Here is a 15,460-nt window from a genome sequence, read left to right on the forward strand (position 1 = left end):
TGTAATAAATTATAAAGGCTATTAATGAGGGTGCTAAAGATAATTTTCTTAAAAAAAAGCATAGGGATTATGAACAAAAACTGAGTATACAGATACATAAACAAATGTAAAAAAGATGTAATGAATAAATGCACATCAATGTAAATATAAAAAAAACAATGAGTACATGAAAACATACAAAAATTTCCAGGGGTTGAATGGAACATAATGATATGGATGTGTACATATGTCAAAATAAAACTCTGCGTGACATAAGAAATTGTAAAATATTATTGGCTACATGCCCTAAAGGAAAACACTATAATCAACTTCTGTGTTGAGGCCATGGGTTTGTAAAGTGTTCAAGTCATGAATGATATGCTGTTCTGTCTGTAGAAGAATAATGTCTACATTGCCTCCTCTTGGGTTTGGTGTAAAGATTCTAAAGACAAAAAATTTTTTTTGATCACTGATAGAATGGTTATAGGTCTCCCAATGTGCAACCAAAGGAGCAGACATGATGCCCCTTTGCATGTTGCTGCGGTGTTCAATAATTCTAGTTCTGATCATGCGCTTTGTCTTGCCCTTGTAGAGAAGGGATCACGAGCATTGAATTATGTAGATGACACACGATGAGTTACAATTTGAAGAGTGTCTGAGGGTATATTTGGAATTATTTAAAGGATGTATAAATTCTGTGATCTCAAGACAATGTGCAGTATTCTCCCCACAAATTTTTTCCAGCCGGGTAGAATGAAAAAGTAGCCAGGTGGGGCGAGATGGGGAAATTTGGTGGTGGGGAAAATTAACCCCCTCTTTTACTAAGATGCACTAGCATTTTTAGCGCGTGCAAACCCCTGCGCTGCATGGGAAAACTAACGCCAGCTCAATGCTTGCGTTAGCATCTAGCGCGCGTGGCAATTCCTCCGCACACTAAGCACACGCTAAAACCACTATCATAACTTAGTAAAAGGAGCCCTAAATGTGTACTATTTTTATTAGTTAATTATTATTATTATTATTATTTTCCAATGCTCAATATGACTTCCTTTTTTAAGGTTTGACACTTGTGCCAGAATATTTTTACTAAATTTAAGAAGTATTTGCCCTCTTTCAAATGATATAGAGGTTAAAAAAAGGGAAAGGCGTTAATGAAGTCATTAGATTCAATCTAGCCATTTATTTCTGCATGAATTTAAACTAAAAAAAAGATAAATATAGCTCATCCAGTCATACAAGAAATGGCTCTACAGCAGGGGTGCCCACACGTTTTGGGCCTGCGAGCTACTTTTAAAATGACCAAGTCAAAATGATCTACCAACAATAAAATAAAAAAAATAAAAAACACAAAGCACACTGTATGCAGAGAAAATGTTAATTATCATTTATATTCCGCAAATTTTCAAAGAGGTCAAGGCAGACGATTCTATGCAATGTCACCTCAGGAACAACTATACAAAAATAGACAAATATACCTCTTCCCTTTTTACTATATCGCAATAGCGGTTTATAGAGCAGGGAGATGCACTGAATGCCCTGCGCTGCTCTCGATGCTCATAGGCTCCCTGCGCTAAAAACCGCTATTGCGGTTTAGTAAAAGGGGGCCATAGTGCAAAATATAGACAGCAGATATAAATTCTCAAAACAGACACATTTTGATCACTAAACTGAAAATAAAATCATTTTTCCTACCTTTTTGTCTGGTGATTTCATGAGTCTCTGCACTTCCTTCTTCTGACTATAAATCCAATATTTTTTCTTTCTACCCCTCCCCTTTTCTTTCTGTCTCTCTTTCTTTCTCTCTACCCCTGCCCCCCCAAGCCATCGCGCCAATATCTCCACTTCCCTGATTCTTTCCCTACCCCCTAAGCAACCATGCCGATTTCTCCCTGCTTCCACGAGCCAGGCCAGGAATGTACAAGCGCCGGACTCACAAGACTTCAGCTCTGATGTCAATTCTTACGTCGGAGAGGAAGTTCCAGGCCAGCCAGGCAGCGATTGGCTGGCCCAAAACTTCCTCTCTGACGTCAGAATTGACGTCGGAGGTGAAGTCTTGTGAGTCCGGCGCTTGTATGCTCCTGGCCTGGCTCAGGGAGGCAGGAAGAAAAAGATTGCCAAGGCAACGCAATCGACTCACATTGCCTTTGCGATCTACTGGTCGATCACGCTCAACCTTTTGGGCACCCCTGTTGTTATGGTATCCTGTCCTGACCTGAGGAAACGGGTTTAGTCCCCAAAAAACTGCCTTATTTCCATTTCCTATTTATAAACTTTAATCAATAGATACAATACTATTTGATTCTACGTAAAGCAACAAAAAAAATTTTTCTACCTTTTGTCGTTTCTGCTTTAATCATCTTGTCTTCACTCTTCTTTCTAGCCAGCATCTGTTCGCTGTCTTCCATGCAGCATCAGCCCCTTCCATCCACTGTCCGCCCTTTCCCCATTCCATATGGCATCTTCCCTCTTTTTATGCTCCTTCAATAAACTGTCTATCCTGTGCCCCTTCTCTTCTCCTTTATACATGATTGATTTCAGCTCTGCCACCTCTCCATTTTTCTCTCTCTGTCACCACCCCGTCCCTATGCTCTGGCATCTCTCTCTTCTCCTTTGTTTCCTTCGCACCCCACAGTCTTGTATCTTCCCTTCCCTGATTCTCTGGCATCTCACTCCTTTCCTTTTCTTCCATCTCTCCCTCTCCCTCCATGCTCTGACATCTCCTCCCTAACCCTAACCCTTTCCTCCTTCCTTTTCCCTTGGTCTGGCATACTTTCCTCCTTCTCTCCAATCCCTGGCATCTCGTTTCATTCCCTCCCTCATCTTCTTTCTCCCTCCAGTTGGGTGTAGCAAGTCTCTCCCCCTCTGCTCCCTTTCCTCCTTCTGTCACCCAAGGCCTGGCGTCATGAACTTCTTCAGGCAGCAGCATTCACAATTCGCTGCTGTTGCCAGCTTCGGGCCTTTTTCTCTGTCGGGTCCTGCCTTCATGGAAACAGAAGTAGGCAGGACCCGGCAGAGAAGAAGGCCTGAAGCTGGCAACAGCAGTGAATTGTAAATGCTGTTGCTAGCCTAAGAAGTTCATGATGCCAGGCCGAGCACCCAGGGCAGACTGCTGCTCTCCCCCCCCCATGACCCTCCTATCTCTCCCTCCCTCCCATCACGAGACTCTAAATAGCACTGCTCTACTCTAAGCAAGCTGCTTCAGGGCTTTCTCCTACCGTGATTCCCTCTGGCACGTCACTGATGAGGGAAGGAGGGAGAGATAGGAAGGTCGGATCGGATTGGGGGGCGCCCGGGATGATGATGAGGCTGCTGCTACTGCCAGTGAATCCAGCAAGGGTGAGGCCCCAAAGCAAAGAACTTGCGGGCCCCCCCTGACCATTTCGGGCCTTAGGCCTGCGCCTACTGGGCCTATCCTTTAATCCGACCCTGTTTCCCTCCCCCATATGCAGTGGCGTACCTAAGGTATGTGGCACCCGGGGCCCATAATTTTTTGACACCCCCCCCCACATGTAAAAAAATATTTTTTGTAATAACCATGAAACTGAATAAATGGTCATAATAGAAACAGGCAGTGAAAATTTTATTTTATTGAACCTCATATATATAACCATTATTCCAAACATACCATAACATTACATAAATTATGTCTGAATTGTCATGACATCAGAAGTACATATGGAGTAGTTGCAGGTGATGCTTGGGACAGTTCTGATTGTGTTAGTTCGGTTTTATGTGTTTTTTGAATAGAAGGGTTTTTATTTCTTTTTTTGAAGGTTTTGTAGTTTGTGGTCGAGGTCAATAGGTTGTAGAGTTGGGGGTCGAGTGTTGCAGCTCGAATGGCTAGGAGGTTGTCGAACTGTTTTTTTCTTTTGACGTTTTTGGTTGGAGGGTGTGTGAATGGTGCGTGAGTTCTCCTATGTCTGGTTGAGGTGGATTTAATTATTTAGCTGAAGAAATTAGTTACCCCCCCCCCCCCCCCCATTCCACACACATTAATTCTCTTCCATTTTTGTTCCCATTATAAAAAACACTGATAAGTTCTCAGAAAAAAAATACATTAAAATAAGAAGTGAAAACAAAGGCCCCTACAGATGAGAACATAACATAAGAATAGCCTAACTGGGTCAGACCAATGGTCCATCATGCCCAGTAACCCATTCTCATGGAAGCCAATCCAGGTCACTAGTACCTGGTCAAAACCCAAAGAGTAGCAACATTCCATGCTACTGATCCAGGACAAGCAGATGTTTCCCCCATGTCTTAATAACAGACTATGGACTTTTCCTCCAGGAATTTGTCCAAACCTTTCTTAAAACCAGCTACGCTATCTGCTTTTACCATAACTTCTGGCCACTTCATTTTTAAGCTGAGATTTTTCCTTCCAAACAGAGACTTTGCTAGATGTCAAATACAGCACAAGGTAACTTCACATGGACTTAGCTGTGCAGGAAATGTGAATCTCCTCATACACCCACCATATAGTGCAAAAATGTGCAAAGGTCTGGTTTTTTCTTTCGATCACTACATAGACTAATGCCACACAAGCAGCGCTGTTACAAACATATTCTGTAGGTCAGTGCTAAGGTTAACAAAGTTTCCTTCCTTGGACCAGAAGGAGATACTGACAAACCACTGGAAGAGATCCCAAAATAACTACCCAGGAACAACACCCAAAGACCCACTCAGTGTGTGAACCAGTTGAGTGGAGTGGACTAACTGGGGGGTGGAAATGGGCCCGGAGTTTACTCAGCAGAATTTCCCAGATCACCTCTTCCTCTCAACACATTGACACGCTGCCACCACCACCACTAGGAACACCTCACCGGGTAGGCCAGCAATGCTATAAACTTTATAAAACACATTATTATATTTTCTTATAAAGCACATATTTTAACTGAACTTTCTGACATTTTCAGCCTTTCCTTTCACAAAAATAGCTTTTTGATTAGCTTTTTTGACTGGGTTACTAGACAACTGGACGCCGGAGAGTCACTAGACGTGGTATATTTGGACTTCAGTAAAGCATTTGATAGCGTCCCTCATCGAAGATTACTGAACAAGCTAAAATCGATAGGATTAGGAGACATTCTAACTACATGGATTGGGGATTGGCTGAACGGCAGACGTCAGAAGGTGGTGGTGAATGGTACCCCATCTGAAGCGTCGGACGTGATCAGTGGAGTGCCGCAGGGATCGGTCCTGGGCCCAATTCTATTCAACTTATTCATAAGAGATATGACACAAGGACTTAGAGGAAGGATATCACTATTCGCCGACGACGCCAAACTTTGCAACATAGTAGTACACGACCTACTGCTGCTGGAACAATGGTCAAATACTTGGCAGCTAGGCTTCAATGCTAAAAAATGCAAGATAATGCACTTGGGCAAGAGAAACCCGCGTAGAGCTTATGTACTAAATGGCGAGACCTTGGTTACGACCACGGAGGAACGCGATCTAGGAGTGATCATTAGTGAAGACATGAAAGTTGCCAATCAAGTGGAGAAGGCTTCCTCCAAGGCAAGACAAATATTGGGGTGTATCCGCAGAGGTTTCGTCAGCAGGAGACCTGAAGTTATGATGCCGTTGTACAGAGCCATGGTGAGGCCGCACTTGGAGTACTGTGTTCAGTTTTGGAGACCACACTACCGAAAGGACGTGCAAAGGATCGAGTCGGTTCAGCGAACGGCCACCAGGATGGTCGTGGGGCTCAAGGATCTCCCATATGAAGAAAGACTACAGAAGTTGCGACTGTACTCACTCGAGGAAAGAAGAGAACGGGGAGATATGATCGAAACGTATAAATACATCACGGGACGCATCGAGCCAGAAGATGATATCTCCTGGCCCATGGGTCCCTCGACCACCAGAGGACATCCGCTGAAAATCAGGGGAGGGAAGTTTCACGGCGACTCCAGGAAGTACTTCTTCACCGAAAGAGTGGTGGATCATTGGAACAGACTACCACTCCAGGTGGTAAAGGCCAGCAGCGTGACGGATTTTAAGAATAAATGGGATACTCTTGTGGGATCTTTAAGGAAGTAAATTCAGGGGGGGGATACTTGGAATGGGCAGACTTGGTGGGCTGTAGCCCTTTTCTGCCGCTTTTTTCTATGTTTCTATGTTTCTAAATAGAAGGAAGAAAAGTTCCCATTTCCTGCTGTCTCATGTCCCCGGCCTATACAATATTTTTCTTCTGCAGAGTGCAGACCCTTCAAAAATCTGACCAAATCCTCATTTCACTTGCCTTATAAAGTACTGAGGATGCCATCTCTCCCCAATCCCAGGTCCTAAAGTCTAAGACAGTAGCGCAAACTAGTGCTGCCAGATTCAGGAAAAAAAATTTCTATTCAATTCAGCCTATTGAATAGAAACATAGAAACATAGAAATAGAAGGCAGATAAGGGCCACGGCCCATCTAGTCTGCCCACCCTAATGATCCTCCCCTACCTTTGCATAGTGAATAGAACCCACGTGTCGATCCCATTTGGCCTTAAAATCAGGCATGCTGCTGGCCTCAATCACCTGCAGTGGAAGTCTATTCCAACGATCAACCACCCTTTCAGTGAAAAAGAATTTCCTGGTGTCACCTCGTAGTTTCCCGCCTCTGATTTTCCACGGATGCCCTCTTGTTGCCGTGGGTCCCTTGAAAAAGAAGATATCTTCTTCCGATTCGATGCGGCCCTTGAGATACTTGAACGTCTCGATCATGTCCCCCCTCTCTCTGCGCTCCTCGAGCGAGTATAGCTGCAGTTTGTCTAACCGTTCTTTGTACGGGAGATCTTTGAGTCCCGAGACCATTCGGGTGGCCATTCTCTGAACTGACTCCAATCTCAGCACATCTTTGCGATAATGTGGCCTCCAGAATTGCACACAGTATTCCAGATGGAGCCTCACCATGGATCTATACAATGGCATAATGACTTCCGGCTTACGGCTGACGAAATCCCTGCATATGCAACCTAGGATCTGTCTTGCCTTGGATGAGGCTTGCTCTACCTGACTGGCAGCCTTCATGTCCTCACTGACGATCACCCCCAAGTCCCGTTCTGCTACTGTTCTTGTTAGGATCTCACCATTAAGGGTATAAGTCTTGTATGGATTATGGTTGCCTAGGTGCATGATTTTGCATTTTTTGGCATTGAAGCTAAGTTGCCAGGTCCTAGACCAGCGTTCCAGTAGGAGTAGGTCGTGCATCATGTTGTCGGGCATTGAATCTTCGTCCATTGTGCATTTGCCCACTACATTACTTAGTTTGGCGTCATCGGCGAATAATGCTATTTTACCGCGAAGCCCTTCTGCCAAGTCTCTTATAAAGATGTTGAATAGGGTCGGTCCCAAGACCGAGCCCTGTGGCACTCCACTGATCACCTCCGTCATTTCTGAGGGGGTGCCGTTCACCACTACCCTTTGAAGCCTACCACCAAGCCAGTTCCTAACCCATTTCGTCAATGTGTCACCTAATCCTATAGAACTCATCTTGCTCAGCAACCTGCGGTGTAGTACGCTATCGAATGCTTTGCTAAAGTCCAGGTACACGATGTCCAGGGACTCCCCCAACATCCAGCTTCCCCGTCACCCAGTCAAAGAAGCTGATCAGGTTGGATTGGCATGATCTCCCCTTAGTAAATCCATGTAGACGGGGGTCCCGTAGATTTTCCTCATCCAGGATCTTATCCAATTGGCGTTTGATCAGAGTTTCCATTAGTTTGCTCACTATTGATGTTAGACTCACTGGTCTGTAGTTTGCTGTCTCCATCTTTGAGCCTTTCTTGTTGAGTGGAATGACGTTAGCCGTCCTCCAGTCCAATGGGAATTGGTTTATCGATTCGATTTTCCTGCCCAATTGGGTGTTTTTTTCAAACATCCTGGTGGGTTTATTTAATAGCTTTTTCACCCCCCCTTTGGCTTCTCCTAACCACACTGGCGCTGTGGTGTAAATAAAATAAAGAAACAAAAAGGACTTTTCCTCTCTCTGTTAAATCCTAGCTCACATTTGCGGTCTAACACCAGCTCTGGCAGGATACACATTTCAAATCTGACATATTGTAATCACAAAACAGAAAATAAAATTAGTTTTTCTACCTTTTTGTTGTCTGGTTATTTTTCAAATCTTGTTGGTCCAAGGCTCTGGTTGTCTTCTGATAACTTGCTTGCCAGGGTCTTCTTCTTTCTTCTTTCTCCGTGCTAACCATCCATCTGCCATCTGTCCTCCCCTTCCGTTTCCCTTCTCTCCCCAGGATGTCTGGCATCTTTCCTTTTTTTGTCTCCCTCCACAGATCCACCTTTTCTTAACTACCCTTTCATCCAGCAGCTCTCCCTCCTTCCCCACCACCCCAGGGTCTCCCTTTCTTTTCCCAACTACCCTCCTAACCATTATCTCTATCCCCCCCCTCCACACCATCCCTTGTGTCCAACTTCTCTCCCTTTCTGTTCCTTCCCTCCCTAAAACCCATGTCCATCATCTCTCTCTCTCTCTCCTCTATTTTCAGACCCATTATTTCTTCCCACCCAAAGTCCGGCATATGCACGTCTCTTTGAACTCCTCCCCCTTCCCTCCATGTACTTCTACACCAGGGCCCCCCCTCCCCTGAAGGCCTGTCCTCCCCTTAAAGGTCTGCATCCCACCCCTGAAGGCTTGTCCCCCCCTTGAAGGCCTGCCTGCCTGCTCCCCTTGAAGGCCTGCCTGTTCCCCTTGAAGGCCTGCCCCCCCTGAAGGCCTGCACCCCCCCGAAGGCCTGCACCCCCCCGAAGGCCTGCACCCCCCCTGAAGGCCTGCACCCCCCCGAAGGCCTACACCCCCCTCGAAGGCCTGTCCCCCCCTTGAAGGCCCCCCCCGACGGCCTATCACCCCCCGAAGGCTTGTCCCCCTTTGAAGGCTTGCCTGCCTGTTCTCTATGAAGGCCTGTCCCCCTGAAGGCCTGTCTCCCCCCCCTCAACAAGGTCTGTCTGCCTGCCCCACCCTGAAGGCCTGCTGCCCTCCCCCCCCCACTACCTAGGACCGCTCGGCCCCACCACCACCACGAAGCACTGCTCATTCCCCCGGCCTCCACGCTTCATTTTCCTGGGAAAACAGCCTGCAGCAAGATCGCGCGATGCCAGCGATCTTTGCTTGCATCGGCTCTTTCCTCCGCCGTGGTTCCACCCCTCCTCTGACATCAGAGGAGGGGCGGGACCATGGTGGAGGAAACAGCCGAAGCAGGCAAAGATCGCTGGCATCGTGATCTTGCTGCAGGCTGTTTCCAAATGCGACATACGGCGCAGGGGGGGGGAACCGGAACGGACCGGGAGCACCCCCTCAGGGCTTGGCACCCGGGGTTGACTGCCCCCCACGCCCTCCCCCCCTTGGTACGTCACTGCCCATATGCCATGACATCTCTTTCTTCCACTCCATGGTATGGTATCTCCTTTCCCTCCCTCCCATGGTCTTTGCATCTCTTTCCTCCTTTTCCTGATCTTCCTTCTCTCTCCCCAATTGGGTGCAGCAGCATTTCTCTTCCCCCTCCCTCCATTGGGTACAGCAGTATCATCAGCATTTCTCTTCCCCCCCCTAATTGGGTACAGCAGAAGCAGCATTTCTCTTCACCCTCCCCCCTAATTGGGTGCAGCAGCATGACTCTTCCCCCTCCCCCTATTGGGTACAGCAGCATCATCAGCATTTCTCTTAAACCCCCCCCCCAATTGGGTACAGCAGAAGCACCAGCATTTCTCTTCCCCCTCCCCCTCTAATTGGGTACAGCAGCATTTCTCCTCCCATTCACCCCCCCCCCCCCCACATCTCACACACCCGGCAGATTCGCTACAGACAAAGGCAAGTTGCAAGTTTCCCTTCGTCGCTGACCTATCTCCCAAAGGTCAGCGACAGAGGGAAGCTTACAACTTGCTGCTCTTGCTTACTTTGGGCCTTTCTCGTTGCCGGGTCCTGCCTTCGCGGAAACAGAAAGTAGGCAGGACCCGGCAATGAGAAAGGCCTGAAGTAAGCAAGAGCAAGTAAGCTTCCCTCCGTGGCTGGCCTATCTCCCGCATGCTCCGGTGCTCTAATGGTCCGTGACGGCTTCTCTTCCATACCCCCCCCCCCCACGTAACTTCCGGTTTCGGAGGGAAGCCGGGTTCGAGTTGCTTGCTGGGTTTGGTTTTGTTTAAAGTCCGGCGGGAGTCTTTCGGCGGCTCTTCAGGCTGCACATTAAGTAGTGGCAGCAGCAGGATTTGGCAGATGACAGCTGGGCGGGCATCTAAATTTGCTGGGCGGAGCGCCCGGCTGAAAAGCGCTGGGGAGAACACTGTACATACAGAGCATTTCCCACATTTGGTACGTACAAGATTAACATTGGCACTCGTGAGGTATCGAGTTGGTTGTGAAAGTCTTGATGGAACAAACCACTCCTGTAGGTTCTTTCCTCTGAAGTAAGCCACTGTAACATTTTTGTCTCTGAAGCAATCATGACCTTCTATAATTCCCCAACGTGAGCACTGTGTATAGATGCACCTTCTTGTCCAATTTGTCTTTCTTGACTAGATTGTAAGCTCTTTTGAGCAGGGACTGTCTCATTTATGTTTTGATGTACAGTGTTGTGTATGTCTAGTAGTATTGTAGAAATGATTAGTAGTAGTAGTAGTAGAAGAATATAAATTATAGAATGGAACTTTGAAACATAGGTTTGCAGAGTGGGATTATCCATAATCTTCTATATGTATCATGTGTCTGATTCTATAAATGGTGCCTAGATCAGCAGCACCTAGACCATTTCTGCAGGGAACTTAATTGGCTTAATTGGTGTGATAATTGAAAATACCATTAAAATCCAATCAAACAATTAAATTTTGTGTGGAAAATCAGCAAGGAGACTACCGGCCCCCCTCATGAAAAGTAGGTACGGTTAGGGGCAGAATTTGGGCGTGGAATGCGTTAGGCACGGGATTTTAGGCAAGGAAAACCCTGGCCTAATATACCAGCACTTAACTTGATTTAGGCAAACGGTAGGCATGATTCTATAAATGACGCCTATATTGAATTGACATGCGTTAGGCACTGTTTCCCCAGGTGCCTACCAATTTAGGTGCCATTTACAAAATCAATGTATTAGGGCAATTTTGGATAATAGATGAACAAGATGCATGAACCTATGAAGAAGAATTAGAGAATTAAGTCAACAATGTGTTCTTCATAATTTGTGGCTTATGTGATACAACGACTCATTTTAAAAAAAAGAGAAATGTCCAAGATGTTTTCTCGTCAAACCTTCCAATTCGCTATTTTTGAAACATATTTTAGAGATGGATTTCTATGGTGGTTGTCTGCAGTGCATGTACGATCTGATTCGTAAATCTGAAGGAGGCATATTGGAGGCATGGTTTGGGCAGGCTTAAGATTTGGTCATTTTTCTGCAATAATTGAACATTTTAGAAAACACCCAGGGCACAGTTTGGACATTTGGAGCTAGAACCTGTTTTAGCAACAAATAAGTGCCAAGAAGACCACTGGACAGATATAGGCATGAACCCCCCCCCCCCCCATACACAAATATACTCCCGCAGTGATCACTAACTCCCTCCCACCCCCAAAGATGTAAATGAAATAGTGCATACCTGCCTATATGATAGCTTCCAATATTATGGCCAATCCTAGTAGAGCAGCAAGCAGGTCTCTGGAGTAGCCTAGCGGGCAGTATAGTGAACTATAGTGATGGGGACTTAGGCCCATATCCCACTCTACTACACTTATGGTGGAATATGTGAGCCTTTCAAAACCCACCCAAATCCCATTGTACCTGCAGGTATAAGGGCTATTGGTATGGTGTACAGTCGAGTCCAGTAGCTTTTGGAGTGTTCACCATACACCATAATGCTTCAATACCATTGGGAGGAAGTTGTGAATGTGGGCTACCATTAAGATGTGCTATTTTACTGTTAACCCCAGTCATTTAAGCCCTGATTCTATAAAGTCCATCTAAAATTAGGTGCCGATATCATCACTAATTCTATTAAAAAAACACATAGGCACCCATTATAGAATCATGCTTCGCATCACCTAAGCATTCTAACATTTAGGCGTCCACATTTTATGCCAGGATTTTCTATGTCTAAAGTTAGGTGCCAATATCAGAGGAGCCTAACTCAAGAACATGCCCATGATCTACACCTAACCGTGCCTACTTTTAGTGTAGGCACTTTAGGCTAGGTCCCTACCTTTTATAGAATCAAGATCTTTGAGTTAGGTGCCTAATTTTCAATTAAGGCCAATTGTAAGGTGTTGAGTGCCAGTATCAGCACTGAGGGAGCCTAACTTTAGGCGAACTTCATAGAATCATGGTCTTAGTAACTAGGTCTCATTGCATAAAATAGCACATGTTAGTAGTTAACAGTAACCCATATTGATAATTTCTCCTCCCTAGAATAAAAAGTTTCAGTCTCTGGTAACCAGAGCCGATATTATGATGTCATAATCCCTCATTCTATCAATGCCTATGAGCCAACCTAATCAGTGATGTCACAATGACTATAAGTGTCTCACTTTTATTACATATAGTAGTGATTTCAAGTTCAAGAAACTTTTTTTTTTTTTTTTAAATTAAGAGGGAACTTTAACCCCGTTATTAGAACTAGGGGGTCCTTTTATCAAGCTATCTGCTAACGCCTGCATTGAGCAGGTGCTAGTTTTTTAGCCGGCTGCGGGGGTTAAAATGTCCAACGCGCTAACCCCGCTAGTGCGGCTTGATATAAGGACCCCTAGGTCTCAATACATAGAACAGTATACATTAGTGGTAAAATAAGTCTTTAAAGTAGTCCACATTGATATCTATACCTCTTAGTTGGTTAGATTCTGGCCATTTTTGTATTAATACAACAAACCCTAAACCTCAAAGATTGATTTTTGGTATCTTTTATTATATAGTGTGCCAAGTCTAAAAAGAGAGCAGTGTAAAGCACCATAAACATTGCATAATCGCATGGCTGTGTTTAATAAGGGCTTTAATGAACCTGAAACCACATACAATTTGACAGAAGCAATCTAACTGAAGCCACTGGCTTCCAAACACTGTTAAATTTGCTTGCAAATTTGTATTTATCTAATGTTTCAAAAGATAGGAATAGTATAAATGTAACAATCTGGCGTTTCTAATGTTCTCATAATCATGTTGCAATGGAACCCATATGGAGAAGTTGATTTCAGTTAACAGGCACAGCAGTTACAAGTAAGACCTGAAGACCAGTGCCCATGCCTATGACATTAGAGAACCACATCCATTCCCATTCCTGAAATACAGTTTAGGAACAGTATCCATTCCCATGACACGACACAGGCAGAAGACCATTCCCAAAGTGTGATTATTTCAGTTCCAATCATTGCTGGTCAATGACTAGAGCAGGGGTGTCAAAGTCCCTCCTGGAGGGCCGCAATCCAGTCGGGTTTTCAGGATTTCCCCAATGAATATGCATGAGATCTATTTGCATGCACTGCTTTCATTGTCTGCTAATAGATCTCATGTATATTCATTAGGGAAATCTTGAAAACCCCACTGGACTGCGGCCCTCGAGGAGGGACTTTGACACCCCTGGACTAGAGTATTAGCAGCATCAGGTTTTAAGACCACATTCTATTTACCTCCCCAACCGAGATGCTTATTCAACCAGTAACCCTAAGAACTATATAGCTTTCAAATTCTTTCATTATGTAAGATTGTATTGCTGACTTTGATTGTAACCTCTTGGCTGATTGTCCAGCTCTTCTTGCTGTAAACCGCCTCGAACTTCTATGGCTTTGGCGGTATATAAGAATAAAAATTATTATTATTATGAATGAAAGCAAACGGAGAAACCCAGATTGTTACCGCATGTTACCTGCTACGATGGCCGGGTTGCTCTGTCCTCCCTCCGGTTTCACCCAGGCTTCTACCGTGAACTCCTCGCGAGGGATCTCGGGCACCGCGTCTGGACGCAGCAGCAGCTGCTGTTGGGCCCCGGAGAAATACAAGGCGGCCAACTCCTCTTCCGCGTTGAAGACCAGCTCTTCCCAGTTCGCCTCTCTTCCACTTCCTGAAAGTCTTCTCCAGTCCCCTGGCCACTCCGGAAGACTCTCGGTCTGCCTGTTTCTGCGGAAGGAGGACGCCGTTTGGCTCTCCCGGGGCTCTTCCTTGCTGCCGTCCTCCACGTGTCGGGGATCTTCATCCCCATCGCTGAATATACTGTTGGCCGTTTCCTCTGCTCTCATCGCGCCGGCATAGTCTGCGATCTCGCCCTGGAAGGAGCTATCGTCCAGCTGCCCGTCGCCACTGTCCTTCCGCCACCTGGGCAGTGCGCTAATTCCTCTATCGCCATCTACGAGCATGGCAGGAAGAATGCTCCTGGTCTCTCTCTTAGGGCTGTCTCCTTGGACCTCGCTTTCCCTCCGCTCCTCAGCGCCCGGCTTGCAGCCCTTTGGTTTGCCCGCTCTCTCTCTGCCACGGCGGGTGCCGCCCGGGTTCTGAACTTGTTTCCTCGGATAAAAGGCAAAAAGATGGTGCTGGGGGACCGAAGGGGATCGGCGGGCTCGGCCACCCAGCCAGCAGCGCTCTCCATCCAAAGGAGCCCGGCGCTGGTCAGCGCTCAGCGCCCGCTTCTCTACCGGCTCAGAGTCAGTGACACTCGCCACCCAGAGCGTCAAGGCAGCCGATGCTGCAACCAGGAGCTTGAAGGACTGCATGCCTCCCCCGAGCACCTGGAATCAGCCAGGTAGCCTGCACTCAAGACATACAAACACGAACGAAACAACAAAAAAATAAAATAAAATAATCACACTCTAAAATAAGTTACTTTCCCACTTTCTCCTTTGATCAAATGTCAGGACCGATACTGCTTCGATCCTCTCGCCTCGTTAAAATAACGACAGTTCAGGTCTGGGACCTTTCGGTTTTATTTGTTCTCTACAGAGTTTGTGTAGGTGCCCTGGGTTCTGTCCCTTAGCCTCGTCTCACTTTCCTTTGCGCGTGAATTGCCAAGTGGAGTTTTGTTAGGGTCCCTTTAAGAGGAAAATAAAGTCAGCACGCGCCAGCAGGAGCCACTACGAAACAGTAGGGGGGGGGGAGAGAAGCGGTCTGTAAAGTGCATCTTAATTATCATCAGGTGCGAATCCATCAATGGCCGGGGGGAGGGGGGAAAGCATGGAGGAGCCCTAGACACGCCCACTCGGGCTTCCAACGGAGATCGCCTCCTCGCGCTGCTACCAAGCCGCAGGTTCCATTCAAGAATGTTGACGACTCCCCTCCCCCCTCGGTTTCATCCCTCACACACTGTCATCATAAACCTGAGGTCTCGTAGGAACCTTCTGGTTATATTCTTTTTTCACGGCTCCCCCCTGTCTCACTTTTCAGTTAGATCTTCGCTTCCAGTTATCTGCCCGTCGGATGGACTGTGACAGAACGAGAAACGCGCGCGCGGTGGGGAGTCGAGCCTGAGCAAATGCAGGAAAGGACGCGGCCGCCGCTTAACTTCTTATTCATTGCTG

At 46.4% G+C, this 15,460-nt stretch overlaps 1 protein-coding gene across 1 annotated transcript in view; it reads right to left on the reverse strand.

The window, feature by feature from the left end:
* PAPPA2 (pappalysin 2) overlaps window positions 1–14,939 on the reverse strand; it is a 546,937-nt gene extending 531,998 nt beyond the window's left edge. Inside the window, exon 1 of the mRNA XM_033916510.1 lies at window positions 13,819–14,939. Coding sequence (XP_033772401.1) covers window positions 13,819–14,659 — 841 coding nt within the window. The 5' untranslated portion in view covers window positions 14,660–14,939. The remainder of the gene's footprint in view (window positions 1–13,818) is intronic.
* Window positions 14,940–15,460: the final 521 nt, after the last annotated feature.

This window comes from Geotrypetes seraphini, chromosome 12 (genome assembly GCF_902459505.1).
Source record: "Geotrypetes seraphini chromosome 12, aGeoSer1.1, whole genome shotgun sequence".
Lineage (NCBI taxonomy): Eukaryota > Metazoa > Chordata > Amphibia > Gymnophiona > Dermophiidae > Geotrypetes > Geotrypetes seraphini.